This window comes from Solanum stenotomum, chromosome 2, assembly GCF_019186545.1.
Source record: "Solanum stenotomum isolate F172 chromosome 2, ASM1918654v1, whole genome shotgun sequence".
Classification (NCBI taxonomy): domain Eukaryota; kingdom Viridiplantae; phylum Streptophyta; class Magnoliopsida; order Solanales; family Solanaceae; genus Solanum; species Solanum stenotomum.
In genome coordinates this window covers 63186464-63202965 of record NC_064283.1, presented here as the reverse complement: position 1 = coordinate 63202965, position 16502 = coordinate 63186464, and the positions used below count along the sequence as shown (strand labels likewise).

The following is a 16502-nucleotide window of genomic DNA, read 5'->3' as shown; positions in this document are numbered from 1 at the left end:
TAGTTTTGCTTAGTTTAGAGTTACTTGCGAGTACCTGTGGTTTTCGGTACTCACCCTTGCTTCTACACAATTGTGTAGGTTGACAGCTCTCTCAGATTCGGCTTAGTATTTTCTTTAGCAGATTGAGCTTCGGGACATACTCGAGAGGTAGCGGTTCATTCCAAACGTGCCCTTGAGTTATCTTTACTTTCAGTTTTGTTCTATTCGAGAACTATACTCTGAGACTTGTATATTTTTATTCGAATTCTGTATTTAGAGGTTTGTACATGTGACAACCAAATTCTGGGTAGTGTTGAGTCTTAATTAAAGTCTTCCGCTTATTTATTATCTTTTATTCTAGTATTTCTACTTCTCTATCGTTATGGTTGGGTTAGGCTGACGTGTCCGGTGGGAAATGGACACGTTCCATCACATCCGGATTTGGGGTGTGACATCGTCCTTGCCAAGCATGCATGTATCATAAAATCATAATCCTCCTAAATTAAATTTAAGTTCAACTTATGTAATTATCATTACCATTAATGGGTTGGGTGGAATTGGATATGACCTTTACCGACCGACCTAGTTGATAGGTTTAGTTATAACGATAATTTTAATATTAACATGGCATAATTCATAAATAACATTTTTTTCTAAAAAATAATAATTTATCACCATATGGTGGTAAGACCTTTGTATATATTGATGAATAAAATTACAAAGCTAAGGGGAGCTTAAGCTCGACCCAATGTTTCACATCGCAGCCAAAAGCTGCTTCACAAAAACTAAGATTCTGGCAAAAATTATACAAGTTTTGCACAAATTTACAAGTCCAACGCGATAGAAAAATATTAGCTATAACATCTCAACTGAATCAGTTTTATACAAATATTTTTTTTTCCTCTGCTTATGCCTTAGGGACTCATTTGTATGAGATCAAGTTGGTAAGATCCGATGGCTATCGATGGTAGGTGAGCATGTGCAAAAATAACCAACTCCTCATTTGTAATACTCCATTTTGCCAAGAGATTTGCAACTTCATTGACTTCCTGTAACAATGTCGAACCTCGCAAGTAATAGTATTTGAAATATTTTGAATACGAGTAATGATATTCTTCATTTGCCAAGGGATATTGTAATTACCTTTGGTCATCTCAAAAAATATCTTTGAATCACATTCCAAGATTACATTGTAATACTCCATAAACATGACCTTTAATTTGATTTTATCTGACATATATGCCCTCCAATTTTGGATGCACAAGTAGGCATTTTAACTTGTATAGAATTGAACAAGTAGACACACACGTCCTACGTGGCAATTCACGTTCTATGCAACATCTTATGTGGCGTCTTACGTGTACCATGCCACATAGGACGCGTGTGTCGACTTGTTCAACTTTATACAAGTTTAAGTGTCTACTTATTCACACCCAATAAATGTTAGATGATGCCAAATTAAACGAAATATTTATGTATTATACCTATATTAATCGACTAATCATTACATTTCGATACCTTTACCTGGGAAAAATAGAGTACTATGATAATTTGTGGCCTTTCGAAATTGTAAGGGATCAAGCATTTTTCTGGATCAGTACTAATTGTACTACATTCCCTTTCTTGATATATCTACTTTATACCAAAGGGAAATTTAATCAAAATTTGTCTATGGTACAGATCGTATAATTAATGTGGACTTGATTTCAACAACACGTCTATATGAGGATATATATTCTTAAAAGATCTCATTTTTTTCTCAAATTAAAAGTAATATTCTATTGAAAAAGATTTCACCAGCTGGACATATATATTTATTTTTCCTTTAGCAGAATACTACATTGTTTTCAACAATTTACAAAATATATACATTTTGTTGGATCATTTTGTTCTTATACTTAAACTAAAATGCAAACATTTATAATTATTGAAGTAGCTTAGTTGGTTAATTATCTAAACTTTCACTTTATTGGTGAAGATTTGATTTCTCACTTTGTAATACTCTTCCTCTACATTAACTTTGAAACGTCATACGTAATATAATATTAATAATAATAATAATAATAATAATAATAATAATAATAATAATAATAATAATAATGATAATGATAATAATAATAATAATAATAATAATAATATAAAGAATGAATATGCTAGCGAAGGACTCTACTCGAATTAAATTTTTTAAGATTTTTTTACATGGAGTCACTCCTCAAAAGATTCGTCATTTGAGTTAAATTCTTTACCTCCTTCACCTTTAACTATATTCCTGAAAATATCATTTCCATCCGCTAAATTATGTTCTTTCTGAAAATTGAAAAGATTTAATTTTCACCTATATTTTGCAGAGGTTAGATTTTATGTTCCCCTCTTACAAAGTAAGGGTCCATACCTAACCTCCCACCACCCCAAGGCGGCTTCATTACAAACAAAAAATATGTTGGTAGATTTTATTTAAGGATCAAAATATATTTGTTCTAAGTTATCTAGAAACTTTTAATGACCCATTCGAATGTCTTTCTTTTATCTAAACAATTCAACAACTTGTTCTAACAGGAAATCATATTGCAAATATTCTTATTTAGATACATATTAAAAGTTTTGATTTTTGAGGTGACATATGAATGAAATCTTCTAGCCATCAATAAGAAGATTTGTCATTTATCCATATTTTTCCAATGCAGGGGAATGCGTTCCAATTTGCTCTAGGCATATAATATATAGTACATGAGAATGTGTGGTACGCTAGAAATCGACATTATTATTATTAATAATAACAATAATGCAATAAATAGTCGTCCTTGTCAAGCATGCATGTATCATAAAATCATAATCGTCCGTACTTAAATTTAAGTTCAACTTATGTCATTATCATTACTGGGTTGGGTCGAATTGGATATAACCTTGACCGACCGACCTAGTTGACAGGTTTAGTTATAACGATGATTTTAATATTTAACATGGCATATTACATAAATATGATTTTTTTCTAAAAAAATAATAATTTATCACCATATGGTGGTAAGACCTTTATATATATTGATGAATAAAATTACAAAGCTAGGGGAGCTTAAGATCGACCCAATGTTCCACATCGCAGCCAAAAGCTGCTTCACAAAAACTAAGATTCTGGCAATAATTATACAAGTTTTGCACAAATTTACTAGTCCAACGTGATAGACAAAATTAGCTATAACATCTCAATTGAATCAGTTTTATACAAATATTTTTTTCCTCTGCTTATATTGTAGGGACTCATTTGTATGAGATCAAGTTGGTAAGGTCCAATGGCTATCAATGATAGGTGAGCATGCGCAAAAAACTCCTCATTTGTAATACCCCATTTTGCCAAGACATTTGCAACTTGATTGACTTCCCTGTAACAATGTTGTACCTCGTAAGTAATAGTACTTGAAATATTTTGAATATGAGTAATGATGTTCTTCATTTGCCAAGGGTTATTGTAATTAGCTTTTATCATCTCAAAAAATATCTTTGAATCACATTCCAAGATTACATTGTAATACTCCATAAACATGACCTTTAATTTGATTTTATCTGGCATCTATGCCTTCCAATTTTGGATGCACAAGTAGGCACTTTAACTTGTATAGAATTGAACAAGTAGATACACACGTCCTACGTGACAATTCACGTTCTATGCAACATCTTATGTGGCGTCTTACGTGTACCATGCCACATAGGACGCGTGTGTCGACTTGTTCAATTTTATACAAGTTTAAGTGTCTACTTATTCACACCCAATAAATGTTAGATGATGCCAAATTAAACGAAATATTTATGTATTATACCTATATTAATCGACTAATCATTACATTTCGATACCTTTACCTGGGAAAAATAGAGTACTATGATAATTTGTGGCCTTTCGAAATTGTAAGGGATCAAGCATTTTTCTGGATCAGTACTAATTGTACTACATTCCCTTTCTTGATATATCTACTTTATACCAAAGGGAATTTTAATCAAAATTTGCCTATGGTACAGATCGTATAATTAGTGTGGACTTTATTTCAACAACACGTCTATATGAGGATATATATTCTTAAAAGATTTCATTTTTTTTTTCTCAAATTAAAAGTAATATTCTATTGAAAAAGATTACACCAGCTGGACATATAGATTTATTTTTCCTTTAGCAGAATACTACATTGTTTTCAACAATTTACAAAATATATACATTTTGTTCTTATAGGAACTTAACTTATATTAAATGCAATATTTATAATTATTGAAGTAGCTCAGTTGGTTAATTATCTAAACTTTCACTTTCTTGGTGAAGGTTTGATTTCTCACTTTGTAATACTCTTCCTCTACACCGAATTTTTGTTTTTAAACAAAAAAGATTAAAAAATGAGAAAGAAAAAAACAATAAATCTAGTGACAATCCAAAGGGAACAGTGTTATGGGAATATTTTAAAGGTGATGATTATATTCTATTCATTTTTCATGCATGCCCTTTATCATACAAGTGATCAAGAACAAATGAACAGTCTAGATATATCCATCAACTTGTTATTCTTCTACCAATTTTCAATTTTTTTTTCTCTTTTAGAAAACATAATATCTCTATATATAGCTTCATGGAAGGTCCAATTTTCTCAACAACAAATCAAACCTCAAATTCATTTCAAAAATTCTTGTAGCCTTAAGCTTCACAGTTTCTTTCCTCTTCACTAAAAGCTATATACATACCTTGGCATTTGGCCAAACTATACTCATTAATTCTTGAAGTTATTTAAACATGGATATGGTGATGAAGTTGGGAACATCAAGCTCGGTGGTGATTTTCACCAAGAGTAGTTGTTGCATTTCTCACAGCATTGAAACACTAATCCGTAGTTTTGGAGCAAACCCTATAATTTACGAGCTCGATACACATCCAAATGGGAAGCAAATGGAGAAGGCATTGATGGAACTAGGGTGTCATCCAAGTGTGCCAGCAATATTTATAGGGAAAGAGTTAGTTGGTGGTGCTAATGAGATAATGAGCCTTAATGTGAGGGGAAAGCTTAAACAATTGCTCATTAGGGCTAATGCCATTTGGGTATAGGGAATTAATTAATTAATAATGACTAGCTATGTATATAGCAATTAGTCTAATAATTAGAGTTTTGATAATAAATTTACCACCTTATTATAGAGAGTCATTCTGTTTTCTCTTACATTTTGCTTCTTGATGTATAAATAAAATTTATATACTTAGCTCATGTATAGTCTTTTCTTTTGGCAATCTAGTAGCAATTTTGCTTTATTCACACATGAAATCAATAACAATGAGCTTCTTTACGTATTGAATTTTGATCTAAAGTAGTAACAATTATATCTTATAGCTATAGTACTACTCTGTGTGGCTACATGTTCTATCATTTTAACATTTGTATGTGGATACATGCCATACCTTAAGTTGTTTCACTACTTGTTATTTATATATTTCGAAATTTAGCAAGGTCCATCAATTTTTACTAATGAAATTAATAAGTATCAAAATATGTGGAGAGATTGATATTTACATCTTAAAATTAAAGAGCGCTTTCCAAATTAATTTAATTTTGAGATTTTGACCTTTAAGAGTACTAAATTTGTCATTCATCTAAATGTGTATGTAAACTAAATTTCATAGTGTTAAGAGCTAATTGCATTATTTTCCTACTCGTTTCCAAATTACAAAAATTCCTTAAGATTTATGGATTTCGGGTACATCACTGAACTTCCGAATACATTAGAAGACATCTAGATCCATAGGTGAGGGATGTATAAGAGAGGGGATAGGACATCAAGATACATCACTGGACTTCCGGATACATCAACAGACATCCAAATACATATGTGAGGGAAGTATCCGAGGGGTTAGGGATGTATCAGCGAGAGAAAAGTGATGTATCTGAGAGGGGATTTTTGAAAAAAATTTAGATGATAAAGAATTTTAGAGATTATGGTAAAATAAGATGTGTATTTAGGTAATTTTTCCAAAAAAAAATTAGCCCACTCTGAACCGGTCTACAAGCTCAATCTTTCCTTGGCCCATTTATTTAACCGTGTTGGGCTGGCCAGTAATGGGCTGGGCCGAATTGGATATGATCTAGACCGACCAAGTTAAAAAGTTTTTTTTGGTCCACATTTCATTTTCTCAAAAGTTAATTTGATTAATCTTCAGAGCTAAATTATATTTTGTTAATTTAACAATTAAAAAAAATTAAAATTCAGATATTTAAAAACTACACAAAAAGTACCATAAATTGTAATTTTTCCCATATTAATATATATGGTGAAAATAAACATCTTAAAATAATGGTCAAAGTTCAAATAATTTGAATTGTGAGACGCAAAAAATGACACATATTTTGGGACGGAGTTAGTAATGATAGCCTTGGTGGAATAGGGGTAATTCCAGCAAAAATGGAATAGGAGGAGTGATAAGAGATAAATACGGATTGTGGGATTCAGTGATGGAATCAGGATTTTCAATCATTCAAAATATGAAGAAATAAAAACACGAACTAATCGAAGTAAATTCAATAGCTATTACATATACATAAAAAAAAATTAATCATATATAAATAATATAATTTTCTACTAAAATGGGTTCGAATGAACCTCTTAATATAACCCCAAGTTAGCTTCGCCCCTGAATTAGGCAACATTTTTGAAGCAACAAATATTATATCAGAACTATATGGGATGCAAAGAGGATTAAGGATTGCACTCGCAAATAATCAAACATCCCTTGAAATTAATATAGATCGCAAAAAAATAATCATTTACTATATAGGTAAAGACCATCCAACTTATTCTAATTATTAATATTTGGTCTTATTGTAGGGACCTACACCTCTAATTGGGTAACCCAGGGTATAAACGAAAATCAAGTGGCAGATACATTGATTAAGAAGAAGTTTAGATTGACAAAAGCCAACTCTTTTATGTTTTGGACATTTTCTTCATTGTTTGTATTCGATAAAAGAAGCAAATAAAGTAAAAACTCTTTTTGTTAGCTTAAAAGGCCATCTACTACTATTGAATTATGTAATGACTACTAAGTAAGACCCCCTCCCCAAGCATTACTATCAGGAGCAACGCTCTGCCACTTACCTATGTTGATGAATATTAAGTTATAATACTCTATATATCTTGTTTACCTAAAAAATTGTCAGTCACGTTTAGAATTGTTAATTCCTTAACCAGAGAAAGTAGACTACTTCAATAATATTTGACCTTTCGAGGTAGTAAGGGAGCATTTTTTTTTTTTTTTTTGGATGAGAAGAGATTGTAATTTTAACAAATTTTGTCACGTATCAACTAAAGTTTCTATGTGGTACGGATCATAATGTGGACTTGATTTCAACAACACATCTATATATGAGGATATATTCTGAGAAAGATTGAGTGAAAAGGTCAAAATTAAACTACACACCTAAAGTATATATTTCTGAATTATCACTAAATGTTTGTCGAAATATATATATCTCAATTATCAGTTATTTACTTTTTCTACCGCAAAAAATCAGGTTACTTAAAAATGTTGAAACGGGAAGACGTTTTTTTTCAACCAAAAAAGAAAAAGCATGAAAAGGAACTAACAGAAAAAACAAAGATCTATTAAGATAAACTTTAGCTAGTGACACACACACACATATATATATATATATGTTCTTGGAATATTTTAAAGGTGATAGATTTTATTCTTTTCATTTTCAGCTCGAGTATGTTATGCTATATTAGAATCCAGATAAGGCACAAAATATGCCCTTATTATCATACAAGTGTAAAATCAAGAACAATCTAGATATATCACATCATCAACTTGTAATTCTTTGAAATTTCACTTTTTTCTCTCTTTTAGCTAACATAATGCCTCTATATATAGCTTCATGTTAGGTTCAATTTTCTCAACAACAATTCAAGCCTCAAATTCACTTCAAAAATCTTCACTATTTCTTCTAGCTTTCATAACTTCTTTAATTTCCTCTTCACTAAAAGTTACAAATCTATTGGCATTTGGCCAAACTATACTCATTATTTCTTCAAGTTAAAAAATGGATATGGTGATGAAGTTGGGAGCATCAAGCGGGGTGGTGATTTTCACCAAGAGTAGTTGTTGCATTTCTCACAGCATTGAAACCCTAATTCGTAGTTTTGGAGCAAACCCTACGGTTTACGAGCTCGATACACATCCAAATGGGAAGCAAATGGAGAAGGCATTGATTGAATTAGGGTGTCATCCAAGTGTACCAGCAATATTTATAGGGAAAGAGTTAGTTGGTGGTGCAAATGAGATAATGAGCCTTAATGTGAGGGGCAAGCTTAAACAATTGCTCATTAGGGCTAATGCAATTTGGGTATAGAAATTAATTAATAATGACTATAGGCTATAGCTATGAAACATAGAAAGTTACCACTTATAGAGAGTCTTTTTGTTTAATTTCTAGCTCTCATATATTTCTTCTTGAGGTATAAATAAAAAGTAGTTACACTATTGTCATATACGTAGGTCATGGATAGTCTTTTCTTTTTGGCAATCTAGTAGCATATCTTTATGTATTGGATTTTAATCTAAAGTATCAATAATATCTTATTATACTACTTTGTGTGGCTACATGTTCTATCATTTTTAACATTTTGAGATAGGGCAAGGTTCTATCATATGTACTTTTTTAGACCATACAACAGATTATTCATGTGCAAATCAAAATGCATGTAGTTCTTGTTCGAGCATAGACATAAAAATTATCAAACTCTAATTAATACTGAGCTCTAAAACCTTGTGCAAGTATATCTTGATTCTAGGTCATAATGATGTCAAAATTATGTAATAATTTTCCATTTACTAAGGGTTTCTCGAATAAAATGTCTTAATTATTGTTACATTACTCGTTCCTCATCGATTGTGTAAAGATTTCCAATAGAAAGTTTTTAATGGTCCTGGACTACTCCTGTAATTTATGTTTAATAATATAGAATTTAAGTTAAAATTATTGAATTATATATAACTTATAACTATAACGGTAGTTTCGCCTCCAGATAACCAATTCGAATATCTTTTCGATTATCCAAATAATGATTTTTGCAAATATTCTTACTACAAATTAAAAGTTGACTTTTTAGGTGACATAAGAATGAAATCTTCTAGCCATTAATAGGACAATTTGTCATTTTCCCATTTGAATGCAATGGCAGGGGAATGTGTTCTTTTCTTTTTTTGTTTTTAACTCAATTCATTTTGAAGTCCGACTAATTTAAATGTATTTTAAAAAAATCACTTTAAAGAATAAAATGTGTCTTATCAAACTACTTTATATAATTTAGTGCTCAAAATCGAGACCTTTGATAGAAACAAAATAGTGTGTTCGAATTTGCACAAGGCATATTATAGGAGAACATGGGAATATTGTCATGAGACGCCAAAAGTGAACTTGTTAACAAATGGATGTTTTCAATATTAGTACATCTGAGATTGCTTAATTGGTTCATTCGAAAAGAATATATATAGCATATTTGTCATTTCCTTCTCGAAAAATATTTCCAAGCTCTTTTATTTATTTTTTTACTAGCCTTTCGAAGGTAGCAAAGGACAATTTTTATTTTTTAAAATTACCACTTTTTTTCTGAGAAAGAATCAATTGATGATAAGAAAATGACTCATCATGTGATGTACCGTTTGGAATATTTGATAATAGTTTTCTATCGAGTTAGTCATGATCAAAAATTTATTTTTACAATTTGAAAGGGTGTAGCGGGGAATTTCATAAGAGAGATAAAAAATCGAATTTCATCTGATGCTTTCTTAGTCGGTTGAGTTTGATGCATGCAAGAGAGTGGTATCACAAAAAGGAGTGCTACGAGATGTCTTTACTTGGTTCCTTTCTTAGTTGAGTTCATTGCACCAATTTGTGTAATGGCTAATGCAATTTACATTTTTTGTGTCATTTGCGCGATTTTTTCCAAAAAAAAAACTTACTACTTAATCTTTGTACGGACATCTTGTGAATATTTTTTTTATCTTCAATCCAAGAAATTTAAATAAAAATATGCCAAAATCTTTTAGAAACTAAAGAAAATCACTCTAGCAGGAATAGATTCCTCTTCCTTAAGAAAATATACTGAAAAAAATATATTTCTAGGGCCCTTGCTTGATGGAATAACTAATTAAGCGGCTCCTTTTTTGTTTTCAATATTCAATATTTGTATTAAAGCTCAATTAAATTAAAATTTTGTATTAAAAAATCTCACATTTAAAGGGTAAACGTTTTCTAAAAATGTGTAGAGCTCTTTTAGCTGCTTAATCTTAGACTATATTAGATTGAAAATTATTTGAGTCTAATTAGCTTTTAAACCATTTGCTTAGCATATTTATTTATTTTCATCTTATACTATGTATTAAATAGAACAACTGCATAAACTAATTAAATTAACCATCTAGGCAACATAACAAACTAATCTATATCAACAACAAACTAATAAAATCTCAATGCATAATATGTACTTAATTACTACTAATATTAGTTGTGGTACTACTATCAACAACATATTTAATTCTTAAGAATAGAAACATCAAGAATTACATAAGGTAACATAATTAGACCAAAATAATAAGATAGAGAGAGCGGCTCATGACTCTTTAAAAGAGTACAAAAATATCGAGAGAATAATTTCTCCTTAAACAAGACTCTCTAAAGAAGTACATACTTAATACAACAATCAGGACAAACACTAAATAAATAAAAAGATGACGAAAAATAATTTAAAGATTGAAGTTTTTTTTTCTTCCAAATTTTATAAGTGATATATAATATACAAAGAGTACTAGTTTAATTTAACCAGTCTTAGAACGAGGAGGTGATCGTTTGCGTGAACGTTTTGCTTGTTGTGCAGAGATTGTTATTTTTCGATACGTTGTTATATGTTTCCTATTTACAAACGTCCCTCGTTCTTGCTCTTGGGCTTTTTCGTCTTCATTTTTCACTATTGGGCCTTGTAATAGTACTTGTGCAGTTTTTGGTTCATTTTTCACTATTTTTGGTTCATTTTGCATCACTTGTTGTTCTTCTCCTTGTCTTTGTACATTTTCAGATGATTCATCTCCTGGTTCAGACAAAACTGAATAAAGTGTACCCAAAATCAGTTCAACACTTCACACTACTACTATACTATATTACTATAGGGTCAATGGCACAAATTAAAAAAAAATCGTGGTCATAATATTATATTTTCGTATTATAATATCCTATAAGTTATATGTTGCAGTTAAGGGTGTACAAAAACTGAACCGAAAACTGAACCAAATCGTAAATCGAGTCAAATTGAGAAAAAAAACCCGACTAGTGGTTGATTTGACTTGGTTTGGTATTGGAAAAAAAACCCAACTATTTTTGGGTTGGTTTGGTTTTAACTAAAAAAAATCAACCCGAGACCAAACCAACCCGACATTATATATATAATTTTAAAATGTTATTTTATACATAAAAATATTTACTTTGATATAATTTTTAAATATTTCTTATACTTTTTTATAGTTTTTATCTTTCCTATTATATACTTTTTCCAATATGCATAAATAAAGATGACAAATATATCGCATAGGAAAAATGTAAGACAAATCGAATACTTCAAGGGTTAAATGTAAAAAAGAAATAGTATACGAAATTAAATGAAGTAGAACATTATATCAAATTAATTTCTAGAAAAGATTATAATCTTCAATATATATATCCTAACATACCTTTAGAAGGTTTTCCACATGATATGAAGGATTCAAATATAAGTATAATTTTGCTCTTCATTTCTATGCACTCAACTTTCTTTTTTGTGTGTATTATGAATTATCACAAGGCACAATTATTTTTCTGTATATATACAAGAGAATAATTGTTGTCATTTATTAGTACTTTTTATTTATTGTATATTTTAATAGAGCATAAGAACAATGTGATTTTGTAAATTAGTAATATTCAAGAATCCAAGGAAACTACGTGACAGCGTGTTAGTACTAAAATATTAAAATAAGTACGTCTCTTGAATAAAACAATTGACTATATTGGAATTTTGACTGGAAATGGAATTCCCACCTAGTCTTTTGCTCTACTTTACTCGTTGTTAGAGAATTGTCCATTTTAATATTAAAATGGGGAACAAAAACGAAAGTTGGTCTTAGTGATTCGACAGTTTTCATGTGAAAAGATCATTTAACAAAAGTTATTTTAGAAATAATAGATTGATCTTTTTCAAGGCGCACTTTCTGTTTGTCCTTTTTTTACTTTATCGATGATATATCTGAAATGACTATCGCTGAGAGAAAACATATATATATATATATATATATAAATAGATAGATTTATGTTAGTGAAAAACTTACAAGATAACAAAAAATACAAGATACAATTGAAATAAAATGAAGAAACAGAAATCTCTTCAGGCTGAGGCGCGAATATCTCGCTCTCTTTAAGGAGATTCAAGCCCACTGCAGCAAATGTTTTCACCGGTCCAGCAATAGTCCTCTTGACTTGTTCCCTCCAGGATACAACAGCCTTCACAAAGTACAACTCAACAACTCTGGACAAGAGTTGAGTCCAAAGCTCCACAAAAAAGAGCACCTCCCTTCAACTAATAAGAACTCTCTTTTTGACAAACTTTTTCCTCTCTATCTTTTTCTTATGTGTTGTATATTCCACAAACCAAATGAAGACCACCACTATTTATACTAGAAGAAGTCTTCCTAGCAATGAATAGGAAGATAATGGTGTAGTAAATAGTGAAGATAATGGTCTTAGGAGTTATATATTTTACAAGGATAATGAAAGAGTAAAGAATGAAAATAAAGAGAGTGTAACAAATGCATCCAACGGCAAATGAACATGCTGCCCAATTCCAACGTTCACTGGAACGTTTCTGCCAGCATTTTATGACCACTAAGTCAATGGCCAATTCATGCGTAATTAGGCAATATTAAGGCACCAAAATAATGAGCAAATTTAATATAAAAAATAATATTAAAATGCTCAATAACCAACAATCTCCCATTCATTTTAATATTAACCAAGAGAGTCTATCAGTTGAAGGAAGACTACTATGCATAATGAAGGTGTGCTCTGCATTGAACCTCCACTTAGTAAAACAGTAACTTTTACTGGAAATGGAATTCCCACCTAATCTTTTTCTCTACTTTACTCGTTGTTAGAGAATTGTCCATTTTAATATTAAAATGGAGAACAAAAACGAAAGTTGGTCTTAGTGATTCGACAGTTTTCATGTGAAAAGATCATTTAACAAAAGTTATTTTAGAAATAATAGATTGATCTTTTTCAAGGCGCACTTTCTGTCTGTCCTTTTTTTGCTTTATTGATGATATATCTGAAATGACTATCGTTGAGAGAAAATACACATATATATAGATAGATTTATCGCACAAATAGCTTGAATGTTACCTGGCATATTAATTCACACCCAATCTAATTTTCCCTTGGAATCATTAGAACTCAATTAAAAGGAAGTTTTGAGGTTTATAACTCAATTTTCTTTTTGACTTTTATATTTTTGTATTATTTTATTGTTATAGAGTATATATAGATTACAAATTATGTGATGATCATAGTATTTAGTTCTCTAATTTATGCTTTCTTTATTATTATCAATTAGTGGCTATAAAGTCAAGAAGGTAGTGGTTATTATTTCTTTCACATGTTCTTTATATTTTATTTCTTTTATATATCCATTCACCTATTAACTGCCCCAACTATGATTAAAGAATGACCAGGACAAATACTTGACCAAGCAAATAAGAAACACTAATTACAGGTTGTTTGGGTGGTTAATTATTTTCGATATATTTGGTTGTGATAGAAGGCTAAATTTAATGTTTATTTTGATTTATATATATAATATTGAAAAGGTTGCATTTTATCTAACGATCGATTTGGAGTAATTCGGACATTACCTTATATTTTTCCCTTCATTTTGACTCTGTTTATGATTGTCAATAGTATTTTGTCCTTTACCGTACTTTTTACGATAGTTCTATATTGTACTTTACTACAACAAATAAAGGATTTAGCAGCAACAAATAAGAAGTTGTTTTGTGTGAGGTATAAAGTATAATAATCTCAGGATAAAATGCATGATTATTTTATCTTGTGTTTGGTTGAAAGTATTAGGTAATCCTTAGATTATTTATCTCACCAGTTATACCTTAGTGATGAGATCTCATATACATGGTGGAATTAATAACAACTTATTTTGGAATAACTTATTTGGGGATAATTAATTATGAGATAGCTTGTTCCCAACTAAACTACCCCTAATTGTCGCTATATTATAATCAGCGACAATAATAATAAATATGTATATTTATAACCAACACTGTATAAATGCCGCTTATAAAGGCTTTAGCGACTCAACTCAACTGCCACTAAATATATTTGTAGCAACAGATAGGAAAATTTATTGCCACTAGTCCTTATATGTTTATCCTTCAAATTGTGGATGTCTAACATTATGTATAATGACGCCGAGAAACAATACAATATATCAAATTATTGTATATTCATATCAAAACAATACAATACAACATAATAATATAATACATTATGAAATAATACGTAACAACAAACGAGACGACATTGAATTTTCACATAAGATCCCTGCTGCCGGTCTTAAAACCAGGAGGTGGTCGTTGGCGTGAACGTTTTGCTTGTTGTGAAGTTGTTCCAATGTTTCTATATGTTGTTATTTTTACTCTAGATTCCATTACAAACACCCTTTCTACTTGTTCTACTTTTGCATTTTCCACCATTTGCCCTAATTGTGCATTTTTTTGTTCATCTTTCACTAGTAATCCTTGTCTTTGTGCATAATCTTTTGGTTTATCTTGATGTTCTTGTTCTAGTTCTTGTCTTTGTCCTTGTTCATCTATTGTGGATTCATCTAGAGGAACTGGTTCTTGGTCTTTGTCATTTCCTGGTTTAGACGAGTTTGAAGAAAGTATATATCAAAATGAGTTTCACAATATAGTACTAGTGTTACTATGTTAGTGTATACTACCGTCGATCCGACAAAATCAGGAATTTAACGAAAGGTATGTAAAATTAGCTATACATTCACAATAGTTAAAATTTTAATTTCTAAACACCATGTAATTTTCCCAAGAAAAAAAAAAGGTATGTATTGGATTATACTTCGCTCAAGGTGGCTCCTCTCATTACTAATATTATTACTTTTCAATCTCAAACAAGTTGGAATAGCTATGTGAATCTTACTGACACGTCAATTCATGATTATTTTTCTAGAGAGAAAAAGTTTAAAATATAACCCCACCTATCATTTAAGACAAATTAATTCATAATAAGACAGACCTCTGCACCTAACATTTAAGACAATTCAATTCAGAGTAATTGTTCAAATTATTGCATATATATTTCTTATGTTATTTTTAATGTATATTTATTTCTTTTTTATATTTAACACTCTTTAGTAAAATTTTTGACTCCGTCACTAAACTTCAAGTTCACAGTGACAATTGTCTGAGCTAAGCTAGATAACCATCAGAAAGAGGGACAAATAAGAGAGAAATTAAGTTCATCGAGCATTCATGGACTAAATGGTAAATACATGACAAATCAAATACTTCAGAGGTAAATTTAAACGGATTTGGCTCCCCTCTGGTACAAGTATTGAGTTGATTCGATGGAAAAATGAATGAACATTAAAAATCATATTTTATAGCATAAATTTTCTACTAATTTGTGATAGAGAAAACTTTATTTCTAATAATGAACACATGTCAAAATTATAAGAGCATACTTGAAGAAATGAAGAGATCTTGTATCGGAGGGGAGCCAAATCCAATTTGGATAAACTTTTTCACTCTTGAATATAAGCAATATAAATATTTCTCTAAGTAAAAGAAGCTTGATTTAGAGAGCACTTTTTTCGTTGAAAATTCCTACTTAAGAAAATAGAACATTGAATTAAGCTGTTGAAATTAAAAGATTATAACCTTCAATATGTTCCAACATACCTTTAGAAGGTTTTCCACATGATATAAATGATTCAAATAAAACTCTAATCTTACTCTTCATTTCTCTGCACTGAATTAGCTAAAGCTGACTTTATTTTTCTGTGTGTTGTGAATTTTCTCAATAGGACCAATGAGCTTTAATTTATAGGAGAATAATTTTGGTCAATTATTAGTTGTACTTTCAACTACTTTCTCAGTGTCTCAAATTATCTGTCATAATTTTTTAAAATAATTATTATTTTAGCCGTTCAAGACTATAATACATCAATTATAGGGTAATGACATATAGATAGAATAAATATTTAATTAATAAAAAACTATATTTTAAGATATAAATAAAAAAGATAATTAATATTCAAAAAATATATGTAAACGTGACAGCGTGTTGCTACGAAAATATTCAAATAAGCAAATTTCTTCTGAGTAAGGCAGTCGACTGACTTTGACTGGAAAAGAAGTTCCGTAATCGATTTTTCTATTAATTATTGTTCTT

General features: G+C 30.1%; 4 protein-coding genes across 4 annotated transcripts in view; 2 read left to right on the top strand and 2 right to left on the bottom strand.

The window, feature by feature from the left end:
* The window catches only part of LOC125854672 (peptidyl-prolyl cis-trans isomerase FKBP20-1), a 225780-nt gene that overhangs the window by 176400 nt on the left and 32878 nt on the right, over window positions 1-16502 (bottom strand). The window lies entirely within an intron of this gene.
* LOC125854682 (monothiol glutaredoxin-S1-like) lies at window positions 4620-5186 on the top strand. Its single transcript, XM_049534272.1, has one exon. It carries the CDS (start codon window positions 4745-4747, stop codon window positions 5051-5053), a length of 309 nt encoding a protein of 102 aa, XP_049390229.1. The 5' UTR covers window positions 4620-4744; the 3' UTR covers window positions 5054-5186.
* LOC125854686 (monothiol glutaredoxin-S1-like) lies at window positions 7908-8588 on the top strand. Its single transcript, XM_049534275.1, has one exon. It carries the CDS (start codon window positions 8037-8039, stop codon window positions 8343-8345), a length of 309 nt encoding a protein of 102 aa, XP_049390232.1. The 5' UTR covers window positions 7908-8036; the 3' UTR covers window positions 8346-8588.
* LOC125854676 (uncharacterized) lies at window positions 14519-16141 on the bottom strand. Its single transcript, XM_049534263.1, has 2 exons — window positions 16010-16141; window positions 14519-14949 (listed from the first exon to the last, which is right to left on the bottom strand). Exons 1-2 carry the CDS (start codon window positions 16068-16070, stop codon window positions 14621-14623), a joined length of 390 nt encoding a protein of 129 aa, XP_049390220.1. The 5' UTR covers window positions 16071-16141; the 3' UTR covers window positions 14519-14620.

Excerpts from the sequence above, each read along its gene's own strand:
- LOC125854686 (XM_049534275.1), top strand. The coding sequence starts at position 8,037 with ATGGATATGGTGATGAAGTTGGGAGCATCAAGCGGGGTGGTGATTTTC.
- LOC125854676 (XM_049534263.1), bottom strand. The coding sequence starts at position 16,070 with ATGAAGAGTAAGATTAGAGTTTTATTTGAATCATTTATATCATGTGGA. Across the intron at positions 14,950-16,009 it reads ATGTGGAAAACCTTCTAAAG|GAAATGACAAAGACCAAGAA; the intron begins GTATGTTGGAAC and ends CGTCTAAACCAG.
- LOC125854682 (XM_049534272.1), top strand. The coding sequence starts at position 4,745 with ATGGATATGGTGATGAAGTTGGGAACATCAAGCTCGGTGGTGATTTTC.